This window comes from Eurytemora carolleeae, unplaced genomic scaffold, assembly GCF_000591075.1.
Source record: "Eurytemora carolleeae unplaced genomic scaffold, Eaff_2.0 scaffold192, whole genome shotgun sequence".
In the NCBI taxonomy this organism is placed as follows: domain Eukaryota; kingdom Metazoa; phylum Arthropoda; class Copepoda; order Calanoida; family Temoridae; genus Eurytemora; species Eurytemora carolleeae.
The window spans coordinates 184772-203178 of record NW_019396100.1 but is presented as its reverse complement, the minus strand read 5'-3'; the positions used below and the strand labels follow the sequence as shown (position 1 = coordinate 203178).

The 18407-nt window shown below is 33.8% G+C and overlaps 2 protein-coding genes across 5 annotated transcripts in view; one reads left to right on the top strand and one right to left on the bottom strand.

The window, feature by feature from the left end:
- Positions 1-687: 687 nt before the first annotated feature.
- Positions 688-13039, top strand: LOC111694939 (hillarin). Of its 4 annotated transcripts, none has more exons than XM_023464015.1 (19): positions 688-838; positions 2168-2524; positions 2678-2782; positions 2900-3137; positions 3234-3484; positions 3760-3868; positions 4494-4642; positions 5242-5334; positions 6098-6194; positions 6357-6397; positions 6604-6648; positions 7046-7133; positions 7724-7845; positions 8418-8645; positions 8936-9018; positions 9189-9286; positions 10711-10876; positions 11371-11498; positions 12137-12515. In XM_023464015.1, exons 1-19 carry the CDS (start codon positions 792-794, stop codon positions 12305-12307), a joined length of 2616 nt encoding a protein of 871 aa, XP_023319783.1. In that variant the 5' UTR covers positions 688-791; the 3' UTR covers positions 12308-12515. The 4 variants fall into 4 exon arrangements, with proteins under 4 accessions (XP_023319783.1, XP_023319784.1, XP_023319785.1 ...); XM_023464017.1 differs by lacking the exon at positions 12137-12515 and adding an exon at positions 12522-13039 and having other exon boundaries at positions 689-838; XM_023464016.1 differs by lacking the exon at positions 6604-6648.
- A 550-nt stretch (positions 13040-13589) lies between these two features.
- Positions 13590-18407, bottom strand: part of LOC111694941 (uncharacterized) — a 6273-nt gene continuing 1455 nt past the window's right edge. The window contains exons 4-13 of the mRNA XM_023464021.1: positions 18325-18350; positions 18031-18125; positions 17180-17233; positions 16711-16768; positions 15990-16018; positions 15752-15789; positions 15605-15679; positions 14903-15000; positions 14770-14824; positions 13590-13802 (exon numbers count right to left, since the gene is read on the bottom strand). Of these exons, the coding sequence (XP_023319789.1) occupies positions 13734-13802; positions 14770-14824; positions 14903-15000; positions 15605-15679; positions 15752-15789; positions 15990-16018; positions 16711-16768; positions 17180-17233; positions 18031-18125; positions 18325-18350 (597 nt within the window). The 3' untranslated portion in view covers positions 13590-13733. The remainder of the gene's footprint in view (positions 13803-14769; positions 14825-14902; positions 15001-15604; positions 15680-15751; positions 15790-15989; positions 16019-16710; positions 16769-17179; positions 17234-18030; positions 18126-18324; positions 18351-18407) is intronic.

The following is an 18407-nucleotide window of genomic DNA, read 5'->3' as shown; positions in this document are numbered from 1 at the left end:
TCCCTTGAAATATGTCTTCAGTGCATTTAAGTGATAGTTCTCTACCTGTGTGTGCTCAGTTAGCTGTACTGTACACTTACAACTGTTTACTAGTATTAATATACTATAGGTTAGGCCAGAATCAACTTATAATAAACAAATATGTAGTACGCTCTCGGTATAGTTTATGGCCTATAAAATTAAGGGTATAGCGAATTGTGTACATCATCATTCTATACACTATAACCTCGTTGCTTTAAGTTAGATTCTATTAAATCCGTAAAAAGTGGTTTTCTTGTTCTTTACGACTTTGATTGAGCCTACCCCCGGGCCGTTTTTCACTACTGAAATGTTCGACCACCCTAACAAACATATTCCAGCCGTTTCTCTTGCCTATCTTTTATCACTGCTTTGTCCTACTCTTCCATTACTATCACCCAGATATTCTCATTTTACAAACTTATCTTTAAAACGTAGTACTATCATTTTCACCTTATTTCCCTCTCGTTCTGTTTAATTGCCTCTTTTCAACTAGTTTATACTCTCAAGCAATTAAATTGACTTCCTGATGTAAAATCAATTTTTAACGCAAGTAACGTATTTTACGATTTACAATGCGTATCTAGAATTGCGTCAGAGTTGACAAATTGTGTAAGAATGAGAGTTTGGTTGTATATATATTATATATATAATGTTGCCAGGTGTTTGTAAACCTGTCTATCCACCCACACTTGATAACTGGAGTTTAGTTGCTCTCCAACCATCAACCAGAGAAGACGGAGAGTGCTGCTCCGTGTCTCTATTGTGATACAATGATGGATACTAATCCAACCCTCTCCACTCCAGGATTACTTCTTGGGTTTGTTTTCTAAACTTATATAAAAACGTCCTAAACTCTTTATTATTATTTATACTAGAAAAATTACGTGACATGTATTTGTTTGTTTAAGAATGGTTTCACGCAGTTACATTACTCATCTTTATAACTAGAGTTACTCATCAAATACAATACTTTACTCATCTTTATAACTAGAGTTACTCATCAAATACAATACTTTACGCATCTTTATAACTAGAGTTACTTATCAAATACAATACTTTACTCATCTTTATAACTAGAGTTACTCATCAAATACAATAGTTTACTCATCTTTATAACTAGAGTTACTCATCAAATACAATATATCTCTATTTAAGATTTGAAAAAAATGTAGAGAATTTAACAGAAATTTTAATGTTTAAGAAAATCAAAATAATGACTGAGTTTCCGTTTAAATTCTTTTTGTTCGCAACAAGAATAACAAGTTCAACAAGTTCAACAAGTTCAACAAGTTCAACAAGTTCAACAAGTTCAACAAGTTCAACAAGTTCACAAGTTCAACAAGTTTAATAAGTTCAACAAGCCGTTTATTCATTTTTTTGAGATTACAGTTTCATGAAGCTTATTTAACTATGATCTCAAAGCTGAAACAAATCATCTAAATGTTTTGAATTTTGATTAGTCCTTCTGATGGAGTAAAACATGTCAGACAATTGTATGCAAGATATTAAACTGTTTATTAATTTCTAAAATTTTTAATTGGATAATAAATGGTTTCCGGAGAATCAAAAGTTTAAAAATATTGTCTACTTTATAGAGATGTTTAATTTATTCACATGTTAAGATTCCCTATATAGCCTAATTACTATAAATACAAATTTTGTTAGAATGCACAGATTTTCTTATAAGCGGCTTGGTTTCTCAAGTTTTTCTCAGTTCACAACGATTTTCTTGGCTTCTCCTGATTCTTAAAGTTTTTTTAGTTGTTTTTTATTCTTTTACATTACTGAGAAAGGTTCTTCAATCCAAACCAAAGTAAATTCTATCAGAGAAAAATCTTTCATGTTAGGAGCTGTTTGATAAAAAAATACATTTTTAAATTTAATACTATAGTTGTTATTTTTACATATATATATATATGAAGTTATAATCTCTGTTTGTCTGTTTGTATGTCCGAACATAAAGCATGAACCCCTTGACCGATTTGCCTCAAATTTTGATTGGGGAACTGAGGAGAACTACGTGAGTGTTCTTGAGATTCTAAGTAGATTGACCACTAAGGGAAAATAGTCAGTACCTTAATTTACGACCCCAATTGCGCGGGTAAACGGTTTTATTAGAAAGTTATAATAATTAATCGTTGCTTAGGTTGGGTCGGAGTACTGGGGTAGAGGAGATCAGGCCTAGAGGGAGCAGTAAGGAGTTTACTCCGAGGTTAGGACGGACAGGAACGGAGGAGGAGATTATTATTAAACCTAGACCATGGGTTGCTAAAGCTAGAGAAATAGAAGAAATCAAACCAAGGTTTACACGGGACGTAGATTCTCCAAGATTTGGTCGAGAAGAAATAAAACCAAGGGTTGAAAGAGAAGTTTTCAAACCAAGGTTTGAGAGAGAAGAAGTCAAACCGAAATTTGATCTGGGAGATGGGATAAAACCAAGATTTTCGCCGGATGAAGATTCTTTGACTAAACCTAGATCATTACACGACGATAATTACTCCAGGTGATATTAATACCATTTACAGGTCGAATAATACAATAAATTGCCAGGTGAATATCTGATCTGATCTTAGGATTTTTGAGTTTGAACCTAAAATTTTAAAACTTTTGTCTTTAAATGATCCATTTTCTATTTATCGCGTATTAATATTTATAGTTTGAGAGGTCGGAGTAGAATCGAACCAGAGATGCCTGAACCTGACTATCTAGACTCTGACCAGGAGGACTTCAATGTTTCAGAGAGAAAACGGGATCGGAGCAGGGACGTATTTAATCTTTTCTATCCCTTTTCTTCTCATAACCAGCTACAAAAAATTATCAATAATTTTTATATTTAATAATATTTTATTATCATTAAAGTTAATTACGTGGTTTACAGTAGTTTTGAGGGTCGGAGTAAGAAAAGCTCTGGTGATAAGCTTGAACCTACTCCAAGTAAATCTGGGACTATAACAAGGTTTCCTACTTTTAACAATATCGACAGGGTCTCTAAGGATCGGGATCTAAGTCCAGGATCTAAGTACACTCCGGGAACCAACTACCAGGTTCAAACCTTCAATGAAACTCCCAACCCGGAAGAATCAAAACATTTCCTCAGTCTTCAAATTTTCTCCGCGGTAAACATATTCTTTTTTCACTACTTTTTATTGCTGATAATATCAATATTATTAATATACACATTTTAACAATTTTCTCATCTAATATTTTTCTAGCACGCTGAGCCACCTCTTGAAGAATTCTTGAATATAAAACTACAGTTGGAACTGGAGGAGAGGCACAGGGAGGAGGAGGACGCCTTGTACAGGGCCTTCCTTCAGGAGAGGAGGGAGCAGGAGACCAGGATCAACAACATGGGTGAGGAGGAGAGAGAGGAGCTCTTTATTAACATGAATAAGATGGAAAGATCTCGAATAATAAATCTGACGGAAAAACATTGTGATCAGATGATGGATCTTATTCATAGGTAATCTTTAATAAAATTTATTAAAGAAATGTTCAAGTTTTTTATAATCTTGTCTTTTTATAATCCTGCATACTTACTTACTTCGCTAGTCTTGGCAAGGCCCATTCCACAGTAGCTCTCCACTCTTTTTATCCCTTACATATTGACCACAAAATAAGCTGATGATAATAAGATAATTTCTGGGTGTATTATTTTTTCATCTTTCTTACATACACAATACACACGGCATATTTATAAATATATTGTATGAATAACTAAATATATTCCTGTTGCAGAGAGAAGATTAAGTACCTGGAGGAGGGAGGAGAGGAAACCAAGGATATTCATCAGAAATATCCCCGGGAACCCCCACCTATAGAGGTTCCTAGGTTCACCAAGGATCAGGTTAGGACAATCCTGTACTCTACTAATATCCCCGGTACACCTCCACCCCCCACCTATAGAGGTTCCTAGGTTCACCAAGGATCAGGTTAGGACAATCCTGTACTCTACTAATATCCCCGGTACCCCTCCACCCCCCCACCTATAGAGGTTCCTAGGTTCACCAAGGATCAGGTTAGGACCATCTTGTACTCTACTTATATCCATCTACTAAAATCCAGCTGGGAAACCCCAGGTTCCTATGTTCACAAAAGATCAGGTTAGGACAATCCTGTACTCTACTAATATTCCCGGGAATATTGGATAAACCTGTACTGTACATAGATCATCCCTAGATAAACCTGTACTGTACATAGATCATCCCTAGATAAACCTGTACTGCAAATAGATCAACTCAGATATAAAGCCAGGTAAACCTGTACTGTACATAGATTAAACCCACATAAACCTGTACTGTACATAGATCATCCCTAGATAAACCTGTACTGTACTAAGATCAACCCAGATCAACCCAGGTAAACCTGTACTGTACATAGATCAAACCTAGATAAACCTGTACTATATATAGATCAACCTAAGATCAACCTTACTTTCCTATTATTTTTCTTTTTTATGTTGATGTATTCAGGTTTACGAGAACAATATGGCTGTATTTGAAGCAGTGGACGAGGTTGCTTTAAAAGCTGCTGGATTGGAGCATAGAACTCTAACTGGTGTAGCTAGGATGCTGGTTAATAAATGCTCTTCAGATCTTGATAAAGCCAGGGCAATTTTTAGGTAATATAGATACAGAAATATATTTAATTCAATATTCTAGCTTTAAATAAGACACAGAAACTACAACATAGTTCCAAATTATTGCTTTATATCCGACACAGTATCCGTAATATTGTTCCACATTCTTGCTATATATCCGACACAGGATTTATCATTAAGAACTATAGTTTCATAGTTCTGTATTCTAGGTTTATATCGGAACCAAGCTCTATAATATATTTTTATAGTTCTTTATTCTAAGTTTACATCGGAGCCAAGCTCTATAAAATAGTTTCATTTAGTTCTGTTTTCTAGGTTAATATCGGAGCCAAGCTCTGTAATATAGTTTCATAGTTCTGTATCCTAGGTTTATATTGGAGCCAAGCAATATAATATAGTTTCATAGTTCTGTATCCTAGGTTTATATTGGAGCCAAGCACTATAATATAGTTTCATAGTTCTGTATTCTAGGTTTATATTGTAGCCAAGCACTATAATATAGTTTCATAGTTCTGTATCCTAGGTTTATATTGGACCCAAGCTATAGTTTCATAGTTCTGTATCCTAGGTTAATATCGGAGTTAAGCTTTGTAATATAGTTTCATAGTTCTTTATCCCAGGTTTATATCGGAGCGTAAGTTCAAACATCTCTCTTGGTTTCTCTACTACCCGGAGGAAGGAAATAAACGCGGAGCTCCAACCAACCTTTTCAGGGATATTCAAACACAAATCTCTAGATTATTTCACATATTATTCAATAATCATGGACTACCATAAAAAATAGTTAAAGTGGTGTGGTAGCAGTTCGCCCAATAACGTTTCACCCAATCACGTTTCACCCAATACTACTTTCACCCAAATTATGTTTCACCCAAACTACACTTATTAAAGAGTTTCACCCAATTTTTTTTCTTCTAAAACATACATTGCCGATGAGTTATGATTTCCGATCATAACTCAAAAACCCTTGGACCGATTTGCCTCAAATTTTGATTGGGAAAAACAAGAGAATTGTGGGAATGTTTTTAGATTGGTTAAAAAAATCCAATCTGAGTGGGTCGACTCATATATACAAATATATTAATGCAAATTGTTGTAAATCCGCAACTTTTTTGTTCGAAATCTGCAAAACCACATTTTATCTGACCATGGCGGCCCAGTTACATGTAGCTAAGTTCATCTCCTCAAAAAGGGGGAAGCCCATTCTTATTGATCAAAATAGCCATGAATATCGACTCATGCATAAATTGAGCAGTAATTAGAATAACTGTAACCTTATCTATACAATTTTAATAAATTAAAAAATATAATTTTTAAAGTTAGTGCAGTTTGGGTGAAACGTGAGTTAGGTGAAACGTTATTTTGGGTAAAACATTATTTTGGGTGAAACGTTATGGGTGAAACGTAATTGGGTGAAACGTTATTGGGCGAACTGTTACCACACCGTTAAAGTATTTAATTTTGAATATTTACTAGAGGAGTTGAGTTTGGTATAGAAACGAAAGCCCTTCTTTATAAGAAAATGTGCGCTTACGTTGGACTACATGCTATTGTAATTAAGGGGTACAGCAAGGTAGTATAGTAGGATCCAAATATTTAAATATCCAGTAATCCCATCTGAATCATCTAAAGCACTAACATTATTTTAATTCCTGTAATCTAAGTAAAGTTTGTGAATTTAAACATTATCATCTTAACTTACTCAAAAAGAAATGAAAATGTTGTTTTTTTTTAGGCGAAGGATTACATACCAGGAGATGAGTTTGTGGATGAAAGGTATAAAACAAATCAAATAAATCAAATAAATCAGATAATTCAATTAGTTTGAATAAATCAAACGTTAATTTGAGGATTGATTTAAACTTATCTTTGATGATTTAATATAATGGAGGTTACTTAACATAGTAGATTGAGGAGTGCCTGGAATGCAGTATATGTATCTGAAGGATGGAGGTTGATATATATTTATATTCTTTATATAGGTGGAGGAGAGCCTGGAATGGAGTTTATGTAGCTGGAGGATTGAGGTTAATATATATATATATATATTTATATTCTCTATATAAATGGAGTGTCTGAAATAGGGTATATGTAGCTGGAGGATGGAGGCTGATATATATATATTCTCTATATAGGTGGAAGAGTGCCTGGAATGTAGTATATGTAACTGGAGGTTGATATATATATATATTCTCTATACAGATGGAGGAGAGCCTGGAATAGGGTATATGTAGCTGGAGGATGGAGGTAGATATATATATTCTCTATATAGATGGAGGAGTGCCTGGAATGGAGTATATGTAGCTGGAGGATGGAGGTTGATATATATTTATATTCTTTATATAGATGGATGAGTTTGTGGAATGGAGTATATGTATCTCACTTTCTGGAGAATGGAGGTTGATATATATATTCTATTTAAAGATGGAGGAGTGCCTGGAATGGAGTATATGTAGCTGGAGGATGGAGGTTGGTCCAAGCTAACTGGGCCTCTATGCAGATTAATACTAAGGTATAAAATGTAAACGAACATCTGAAATTGGAGAACTCTGGTAAACTCATTTTTGATATGGTTTAGATACTTTTTCTCTTATCAATTATTTGATTTTGATAAAATATTTAAAAAATTTTGGTTCATCTTATTTTGGAGGAATGTACAGTGATAACCAGAAAACTGGAACTAGGATGATGACTTTTAGACTTAATTTATGACTTTAAACAGTCCAATGATCATGGGACATAGCAATTGTGCAGTGTAAACAGACCCATTTAATTTAATTAGTGATTTAACAAGTGTCTAGTTAAACTGTTTGCTTTGTAGCAATATAAAATACACTTAAATATTAGGTCGTCTTACTATTTCAGAGTTTTCTGGTTACAACTGTAATTATTGTATTTTGTATATTTATGTATTTATTAGTAGAACTGTCTAGTGTCTAATCATAAATAAACCTTGAACTGGAAACTTGTCTGCAGCCTAATTCAAAAGATTGCCATTAACGATTCACAACCCTGATTAAAATTTTTTTTTTAGTCCACCATAGTTTTCAAGAACCAGGTTTATAGGGTTCCGTTGTGAATCGTTAATGTTACAATTTTCAGGCAGCTCGTGAGACTAGACAGATGTATCAGGATCATTACTTCCTGACAGACCCGGACAAATTTATCTTTGAGTTCTTCCCTCTCTCCGCAGAGTTCCAGTTTCTGGAGCATCCAGTAACCAAGTATTAACCTTACTCTTATACTCGGAGATACAAAGAGAAAATGTCGTCTTTATCAATCCAGCCATTGACGATTTACTCATTTAAAAAATGTCTAATTCTCAGATCTATCGTCTTATCTTTTTAAGTGATTACTTTAATCATTTTAATATTAAAACCGTTTAGAATTCAGAAAACTCTTTTTAATAAGGAACCTTAACGCTAGCATGAAGTTCTTTTTAATCCATGGTCCAACCTCTAACATGAACTGAGTTTTTGTTACAAACTCTGATCTATATCTAAGCAACCCGAAGTTGCAGAGTTTTGAAATTTCAAACCATGAACTCTGTTAGATCAAATAATAGTCCAAGTTTGCAATAGGAAAGGTTTACACCCATCAGGTTGTATAGGTATAGGGATTAGAAATTTGACTTTGTATCAAAAACTCACTTCCTTTGAAATTTATTTGAACTCCATGCAAAATCTAAATTTAAATATTAATTTATCATGATTATTTGTTCACAAGAATGTTTTACATGTATCCACTCCTCCCCACCCCCCTTTCCCTCCTGATCCATCTTATTTTATTTATGTAGATCTGAGTTTGAGAATCTACCTTTGCTCCGGTCAACCTTCTTCCATCTTGGATTATCCCTGGCAAGGAGCGAGGGATTACTCAACGCTGTAGTTGAGGCGAATGATATGGGCGAGGCGAATATATATTTGAACAGTAAAGCGGATACAAGCTTCCACTATACCCTGTACAACTGTAAGAACGGATCCACAAGTATAAAAGCTCCGGGTGGAAAGTTTCCACTGGACAGGTACAGGGAANTTTCATTTAATTCTTTAAATATTTTGTAGAAAATTTTGATAAAGCCTTGCAAATGTCGATCGGAACTGAATTTTTGCCACAAAATCAAATTTTCTTATTCCTATATCTTTTCAACCTATAGTGTAAACCTTTAATATTTTAAACTTAGACTATTTTGACTAACCTAATGTTCAGTTGGAATGATCAAAGGACTACAACACCAGGTTGCAAAGATATAGGGTTTAGAAAATCAGGGATTGTTGCAGAAATTCAATTTCCTTGTAGAAAAAATGTTTTTAGGTTTGTTCTGATGTCAACAAAAGACAAAGAAACCACGTTCAATGTTCATATTCCACAAAAAGGATCTTTTCTGCTTGAAATAGGTGAGACCGACAATATTGTTACTGCTTATTAGATGACCCCTGAATGTTTTCAAACTGATTAAAAAATATAATGTAATGACAAATCATTGATAAAATCTGTAATTTATAATTACGTAATTTTTTATGTAATTTTACAATCTTAAATTTGTGAGAAAAAAGTGTATTTCTAGGTGCTGTGAAGTATCCAAGTTCTGCTGAATTTTTAGCTTCTCCAATCCATTATATCAATGTTTGCAAGTTTAAGATTATCACCAGAAAAGTTGACAAGGTAATTATAGGTTAATATAGAGCTCATACCCGTAGTTGCTACTTGTTCTTCTGGTTTACTGGTTCCATTGTGCTCTCCTGGTTTTATTGTGTTCTCCTAGTTTTATTGCTTTTTACTGGTTCCATTGTGTTCTCCAGGTTCTATTGTGTTCTGCTGGTTCCATTGTTTTCTCCAGGTTCAATTGTGTTCTCCTGGTTCCATTGTGTTCTCCTAGTTCCATTGTGTTCTCCAGGTTCCATTGTGTTCTCCTGGTTCCATTGTGTTTTCCTGGTTTCATTGTGTTCTCCTGGTTCCATTGTGTTCTCCTGGTTCCACTGTTTTCTCCTGGTTTCATTGTGTTCTCCTGGTTCCATTGTGTTCTCCTGGTTCCATTGTGTTCTATTGGTTCCATTGCTTTCTCCTGGTTTCTTTTTGTTCTCTTAGTTCCATTGTATTCTCTTGGTTCCATTGTGTACTCCTGGTTCCATTGTGTTCTCCAGGTTCAATTGGTTCTCCTGGTTCCATTGTGTTCTCCAGGTTCCATTGTGTTCTCCAGGTTCCATTGTGTTCTCCTGGTTCCATTGTGTTTTCCTGGTTTCATTGTGTTCTCCTGGTTCCATTGTGTTTTCCTGGTTTCATTGTATTCTCTTGGTTCCATTGTGTACTCCTGGTTCCATTGTGTTCTCCTGGTTCCATTGTGTTCTCTTGGTTCCATTGTGTTTTCTCCTGGTTCCATTGTGTTCTCCTGGTTCCATTGTGTTCTATTGGTTCCATTGCTTTCTCCTGGTTTCTTTTTGTTCTTTTAGTTCCATTGTATTCTCTTGGTTCCATTGTGTACTCCTGGTTCCATTGTGTTCTCCAGGTTCAATTGATTCTCCTGGTTCCATTGTGTTCTCCAGGTTCCATTGTGTTCTCCAGGTTCCATTGTGTTCTCCTGGTTCCATTGTGTTTTCCTGTTTTCATTGTGTTCTCCTGGTTCCATTGTGCTTTCCTGGTTTCATTGTATTCTCTTGGTTCCATTGTGTACTCCTGGTTCCATTGTGTTCTCCTGGTTCCATTGTGTTCTCTTGGTTCCATTGTGTACTCCTGGTTCCATTGTGTACTCCTTGTGTCATTGTATTCTCCTTGTTCCATTGTATTCTCCTGGTTCCATTGTATTCTCCTGGTTCCATTGTGTTCTCCTGGTTCCATTGTGTTCTCCTGGTTCCATTGTGTTCTCCTAGTTCTATTGTGTTCTCGATCCTATCTATTTAACCCGACCAAAGCTTTTCTTGAAAGCATGGTCTGAACTTGTATAATATTGTACAATATTGTACAATATTACCGAGCTAAATAATTAAGGAATTAAGGTTACAGAACTATTTGCTTCTAAAATTATGGTGACTTTTGCTATCAGCTTTGATCTCTCCGGGTTCCTCAACCATCTATATAAACTTAATGTTTAGGTTATGGTTCCCCTACCGGATTGTGTACCTGGAGAATGGGGTCCGGAGAAAGCAATAAAACTGTTTGGATTGAAACCTACCAGTCATCCTATGCCAATTATATACGCTGCTCCTCCCTCAAATATAGATCTTAGAAATGAAGTTCGTCCTCTCACTCTTAATATAGGTGAGTAGTTCGTCCTCTCACTCTTAATATAGGTGAGTAGTAATTACAAAATTTGGTTTCAGACTTGATATTTTTTCTGATCAGAAATTAATAATTTTTGGGGATTTAAAGAATATAAAGTTTAAATTGTTTAAAATTTCAATTTTACTGAAGTTTTTGAGTCAAGGGTATAGAGCTGATACTATTTGTGCTGTTTATTATCATTGAACTGAACACATGCTACAAACTCTAATTTGCAAATCTCTATATCTGCGAGCTGGTGGTGTAAACCTTTAATGTTTCAAACTTTGAAACCTTGATCTAACAGAATTCATGTTTTTACATATTAAATTTTTGAAACATCTGGTTGCACATAAACAAGAATTAGAAAATTATAGTTTGTGGCAAATGTTCAGTTTCTTTGTCATTCAAAAACCAAGACGTTTGTCGATTTTTTATCTTATTTTCATTGGTTTTTTTTGACATCCCGTAACTTTTAATTTAATTATATTAAGAATTTGAGAAGACAGACGAGGTTCTGGATTTTGTAACCAAACTTTACAAGAACGGAGTTCATGCTCAAGATTTAAAGCAGGGATCAAGATACAGAAACAAGGATAAATATGTTATATTCGATATCAAGGTACTTTTTAGTCTTATTCTTTTTTTTAAGACCCTCAATTTAAAATAGTGGAATGCCCGATTCACAACGGATCTGAATCGTTATCTAAGCTAGAAACATTGGAGAAGAAATCCCAATTTTTTCGTGGGGTACGGTGGGGTTTTAACTAAACAAGCATAGACAAAGCTAGACACTTAGCCGACTCATCTCACGAAACCTCGATTCCTAGTGGAAGTGAGGTTCATACAGTACACATACTGAAGGGACTGCAGGGGTTTGTTTTAAACTTCGATTTTGGCATATATTTAGATCATATATTTAGTAGGCATTTTGCCGGCGTACACATCAGTGATAATTGATCTGAGAGATAAATAGATATTTTACCCCTAAAATGTAAATAAACAATAAGAAAGTAAACAAAGGAAGCACTGGAAAATAGCTTGTTGTTAAGAATAAGTTCACAAACAACCCCATTTTTCTAAAATTGTACAGTTTTGCCCAGCTTGCCTGCTGTACTCTATAAATATTTACTCTGTGTAAACAACGTATTAATTTCTATTTTCTAAATAAACCTTTATAAATTTCCAAGATCCCTAGGATGGACAGTACGGGTTGGATATCTATATAATGAATAAACCTTGTATAATGTATATGTCTAGGTCCCCCAGGATGGACAGTACGGGTTGGATATCTATATAATGAATAAATCTTGTATATGTCTAGGTCCCCCAGGATGGACAGTACGGGTTGGATATCTATATAATGAATATACCTTGTATATGTCTAGGTCGCTCAGGATGGACAGTACGGGTTGGATATCTATATATTGAATATACCTTGTATATGTCTAGGTCCCCCAGGATGGACAGTACGGGTTGGATATCTATATAATGAAGATACCTTGTATATGTCTAGGTCCCCTCAGGAGGGACAGTACGGGTTGGATATCTATATAATGAACATACCTTGTATATGTCTAGGTCCCCCAGGATGGACAGTACGGGTTGGATATCTATATAATGAATAAACCTTGTATATGTCTAGGTCCCCCAGGATGGACAGTACGGTTTGGATATCTATACCCGGAGAAAGTGGGAGGATAAGATGCTCCATTGCTGCAAGTATCTCATCAACTGCGATGTTTAAAGGAACAAACAACTAAAAACAATTAGAGAGAGAGAGAAAAATTAACCGAACCTGAATGAAACTAACTGTGATATTTAACAAATTGAATGTATGAACCCTAATTTTATTTTCCTTATAGAGAAGTCAACCTGTAGTCCTAGTATACAAACCAAATTTTTATCCATCTACTAAACATGTTTAATTTATGCCTAATTTAAAAATTTTCAAGTTACGACTTGTTGTACAATTGTTCCACAAATAGTAAATTGATAAGTTTTTATGAAATAAAATGTATAATGATCGAACTGCTGAAGTCGAAATATGATCTACACTCCTAACCTAGCTCCTAGCTAATAACATGAGATTAATGTCTGATTTGAAACTAACAAAGTGTGTTTTATTATTTATGACTTAAACAAATAAAAATAAAAATCTAATACGTTGTTTTATTAAATAAAACTTTATGATAAACAATGAATTTAGCAAGTCGTATCACCAACAAGGGATGGATAGAATCAAGTATAAGGAATGGATAAGGTCTGATACAAGTGACAGATAGTATCTGGTACAAGAATTGAATATAGATCTGGTACAAGAGATGAAAGGTCTGGGACAAGAGATGAATATAGGTCTGGTACAAGAGATGAATATAGGTCTGGTACAAGAGATGAATATGGGTCTGGTACAAGAGATGAATATTGGTCTGGTACAAGGGATGGATAGAATCAAGTATAAGGAATGTATAAGGATACAAGGGACAGATAGTATCTGGTACAAGGGATAGATAGAGTCTGGTACATGGAAAAGATAGTATCTGGTACAAGGGATAGATAGGGTCTGGTACATGGGACAGATAGTATCTGGTACAAGGGATAGGTAGGTCTGGTATAAGGTTCTGCTATATGGTTCTGTTACAAGGGAGGGATGTATTTGAAGCTTTAGGAGTTAAAATTAACCTTTGTCCGTTCAGAATTGAATAATACAGAATTAGAATGGTTAGGTATATTTACATACATTTAATACACAATTACATTTATATTATAATCTATTCAGTTTATGCACAGTTTTTTCTACTTCAAATTCACAAACACACAAAAATACTGTTTCAAGACTTCAATATTTTTGTTCTAGTCAAACACTTGATGTTTTAGAATTGAAGACAGCTGAGTTTAGGTCTGCAGGTAGTGAAGGAGATTTATTCTGAACATTTTTACAGAAATATTTAAACAGAACCGTATATATTTATATATAACTTAATATCAACTAAAACCTAACACTTAACCCTATAATCTTGAGAAATTGAACCTTATCAAATACCATTACTCCTGGAAAACTTTAAGTCTAACATTTGGCGTGTCCCAATACCTAGAGAACCCTATTCTTGATACATTTCTATATCCTGAAGAACTTAAAGCCTATCCTTCCTTGGTGACAAAAACCCCAATTCTTTCTGTACTTCTGGAGAATTTGAGCCCTATCCTTGGAACTTACACCAAGAGCACCTGAACCCTATCCGTTGTACATTTCTACTTCAAGAGAACTTTAAACATATCTTGAACCCTATCTTTTGTATAATTCTACTCTTGGAGAACTCTATCATGGAAAGATATTCAATAAGGTATCTTTCCAGTACCCAAGATCCATGGTATATCTCAATACAGAAACCCTATTCGTAGTAAATTTTGAAATCCAGTAAAATCTTAACCTTATGCTTGGTATGTGTTTACTCCTGGAGAACCTAAACCCTATCCTAGGTATATCCTTAAACCTACATTTCTGCTCTTGAAGAACTTAAAGAACTTGAACCCTATCCTTTATATATCACCATTCGCCAGGCATTACAAACTTAAACCCTAATCCTCTTTTTTCCTACTCCTGGAGAACTTGAACACTATCATGGCTATAAATACTTCTGGAGTATATATGTCTACTCCCAAAGAACTTGAACGCTATCCTTGGTTTATTCGTTCTATTGGAGAACTTGAACCCTATCCTTTATATATCACCATTCGCCAGGCATTACAAACTTAAACCCTAATCCTCTTTTTTCCTACTCCCGAAGAACTTGAACGCTATCCTTGGTTTATTCGTTCTATTGGAGAACTTGAACCCTATCCTTGGTATATCCCTATTTCTAGAGAAAATATTTTTTTCTTCGAATTTTTACCTCTTTGATAATGGTAGATACAGCTTCTAGATTATCTGGTTCCAGCCTAAACCTTCTACAGAAAAAAATGAATCATTTTAACATTTTCTTGCAGATAGATAGATATTAAAATTATACAATCAAATGTAGTTACCTGAGGTTTAAAATAATGAGAGGTATGAATGTAATTTGAATATCCCAGATTATTCTCTCAGATAATCTAATAACTCCTATCCTATCCTTCTCGTAATTCTAAAAGTATGAAAACTATAAAATTAATTAATTACAAGTTTGAAGGGATGGATCACATATATATGTGAAAGGAGGGGTTTAGAGACGATTTCATTAAATTACCGATGTCGATGATTATCAGTTTGAGAACCGGTTTTTTTCTGTAAAAATGGAGTGACTGGAAAGGAGAACATAGGGTGACGGGTGATAATGAACAATTGTAAAACTGAAAATTAGGTTTAATTTTAGACCAAAAAAGATTCTCTACGATGCAAATGTTTTCTGATTGCGACCGAAAACGATCAAATTATTTTGCGCTAAGTATTTTGTCATCTCCCGGGACACTGGAATGAAACGTACTTTTCGCTTTATTTAGTTAAAACAATAAAACGATTTGAAAACTTCTACTGCTGTTGATTAACTTTGTTTAAAAAATGTAATTAATGGCTCGCAGAGTGAACTCATTAATTATACATCATATGGAGCGAAGAGACACACGATTGGTCAGAATTCTTTTAGCATACTCCATAATACTGCATCTACATCTGAACACTCCCTATTTGCCGGTCACTCTCTTTAAATACCACTGCCTGGATTTCGGATACTGTCCCCTTTAAAATCTTACCAGAAGATTGAGAGAAATCTTGACAACTCTGCAGATCAATAGAAGAGAGAAAAGTGTGGAATATATCGCAAAATCCTGAAAAAGTTTTAATTATTTCTAGAAAATATTTTTGTAACAAAAATTTTGAATATTCAGATCTAAAATCACCTGTTTAACATGAGAACTTGGAGTTACTATCTTCTTTTCTGAGAAATTTCCAAGTTGAAAATGGAATTTCATAATTTTTTATGTATTTTTAATTGTCATGAATAAAATCATGACAATTAAAAATACATACTTTTCATATTCTGACAATTTTTAGTCGGAACAAAATTAATACAAAAAACCAAGAAATTAGAAATATGATAATTTTTAAACTTTCTTTTTTAAATCAAGGATATTTTACCTGGTTTTTTATTTGGTTCTTTGTTAAATCTAAAACAAATAGAAGTTTTTTAGCTTCATTTAGGCATATGCTTCATTTAGGCATATGCTTCATTTAGGCTTTCTAGCTTTATTTAGACTTTCCAGCTTAATTTAGACATTCAAGCTTTATTTATATATTCAAGCTTCATTTAAACATTCCAGCTTTATTTAGCCATTCCATCTTAATTTAGACATTCAAGCTTTATCTAAATATTCAACCTTCTTTAATTTAATTTCACATGAAGATAAAATATTTGAAGATAAATAATAATATAATAAAAGATTAAAGTGAAAAAATGTAGAAAAAAATTTCTTTAGTAAGAAATCCTATGATATGAGACTGCTTTATAGCAATCTTTAAATATATTTGATGTTGTTTAAGAACAAGTAGTTTTACTAGAAACTTAGAAATTAACCTTATTAGTTAAATTGTTGTGTGCACACTGCACAATTGATGTGTCTGATGTTCGTAGGACTGTTGAAAATCACATATTCATTCCAACTTCAAAAGTTGTCATTGTATTCCATATTTTTATGGGACCACTGTATCTTTCATAACCAATCAGAACATTTTTAAATAAGCTATTTAATTATATCGTAAAATTTTTAATGGATTCTACCAAGAAATGAATTTAATCCACTTAAAATTAATATATTAAACATAAACAGTAAATTAATTGTTTATTTTGAACTTTATTTACCTAATTGTTTTCACAACAAAATATCCCGTCGCTCCTAACACTAAAACTAGACTTATCCCTAAACACAATAACAATCCTTTTGATTTCACTTTTTAGATTTTAAATGGGGTTTCAAATGTTTGCATAGCTAAGTTGTAGTTCAGTGAAAAAATGCCAAAAGCTATTTAGAATAATAGCCAAAAACTGTTCTTGGAAAAGATGTTAATTTTATTTTTGAATTTGACAATTATTGTTCTTCTTGTCGAAAACAATTTGTAAAAGGCCCTCTTTTTAAATATAAATTGCATTATTAATAAGGAATACTTATAAACTGCGCTGACAAGTAACAGGAAAGTAAACATGAAATTAAAGGAACCTGAAATATAAACTGCGCTGACAAGTGACAGGAAAGTAAATATGAAATTAAAAGAACCTGAAATATAAACTGCACTGACAAGTGAAAGGAAAGTAAATATGAAATTAAAGGAACCTGAGATGACGAAATGTCTCACAAACTCCTTTCCTCCCTCTTCAAAACACTTTTCTTTAAAAAAGATAAAATTTAATAAAATCAATTCAGAATTTATGACTTGAGTTGTAAATCTCAAGATCAAGCATTGATCTCCATCTTGTGTAGACCTACGGATCAATTCATCTTGGATATCCCATGGAGATTGTAAAGAGATCAAGTATTTATCTCTCAAATTTACAAGTTGTCGCAGTGGATATCGAGATCAAGCGTCATTTCACACAAAAGTTTTAACATCAGAACGTATTTAGATTTTTCTCACTTATATACTTTCTTTTGTATATTTAATATTAGGAATTATAAATCATGTAGCATGCATGACTATTATGAGCTTAAAGCGTGATGGCTATACCTACATTAAGAATAGATAATCTATATGAATAGGATTAGTACTAGAACTCCGGAAGCTAAGATATACAGGGGTACATCTTAGTAGAGAGAGCTAGAACCCCAGGAGCTATAGGATTTGCAGTGGTAAACCTGGGTTCAGGACTAGATAATCTCCATGCATAAGATTAGTAGAGAAAGCTAGAACTCCAGATTTACAGGGGTAAACCTGGGTTCGGGACTTGATAATCTCCATGTATAAGATTAGTAGAGAGAGCTAGAACTCCAGGAGCTAGGATATACAGTGGTATATCTGGGTTCAGGACTAGATAATCTCCATGTATAAGATTAGTAGAGAGAGCTAGAAGTCCAGGAGATATAGGATTTTCAGTGGTATACCTGGGTTTGGGACTTGATAATCTCCATGTGTAAGATTAGTAGATAGAGCAAGAACTCCAGAAGCTATAGGACTTACAGTGGTATACCTGGATTCAGGACTAGATAATCTCCATGTATAAGATTAGTAGAGAGAGCTAGAACTATAGGAACCAGGATATACAGAGTCTTCTCTAAGCATAAACTAGAAACAAGGATCAGGATGAGTAAAAATTGCTACAGCATATAAAAGAAAGAGAATAAAGTATTGGTAAGAAAACACAGGGAGTTCACTGATTCAGATTTTGCTTTTAAAAAGTAACTCCGTTTGATAATTTGAGCTCCCTGAAAACCTGGAAAAGGGTGAAACAAATAACAAAAATAAGCTTTTTAACCTCTTTTACCTGAAAACTGAATATGAGGAGGATTTCTGAAAAAATACGATTAAAATTTTATTTAATGCATTTTACCCCATAATAGCCAAAAA

What these genes read in the sequence shown, in the direction of transcription:
- LOC111694939 (XM_023464015.1), top strand. Translation starts at nt 792, where the DNA reads ATGATGGATACTAATCCAACCCTCTCCACTCCAGGATTACTTCTTGG. An exon ending in GATGAGTTTGTGGATGAAAG is followed by an intron (nt 6,398 to 6,603) that starts GTATAAAACAAA and finishes TTCTTTATATAG; the next exon opens with GTGGAGGAGAGCCTGGAATG. An exon ending in TCACCAGAAAAGTTGACAAG is followed by an intron (nt 9,287 to 10,710) that starts GTAATTATAGGT and finishes CTTAATGTTTAG; the next exon opens with GTTATGGTTCCCCTACCGGA.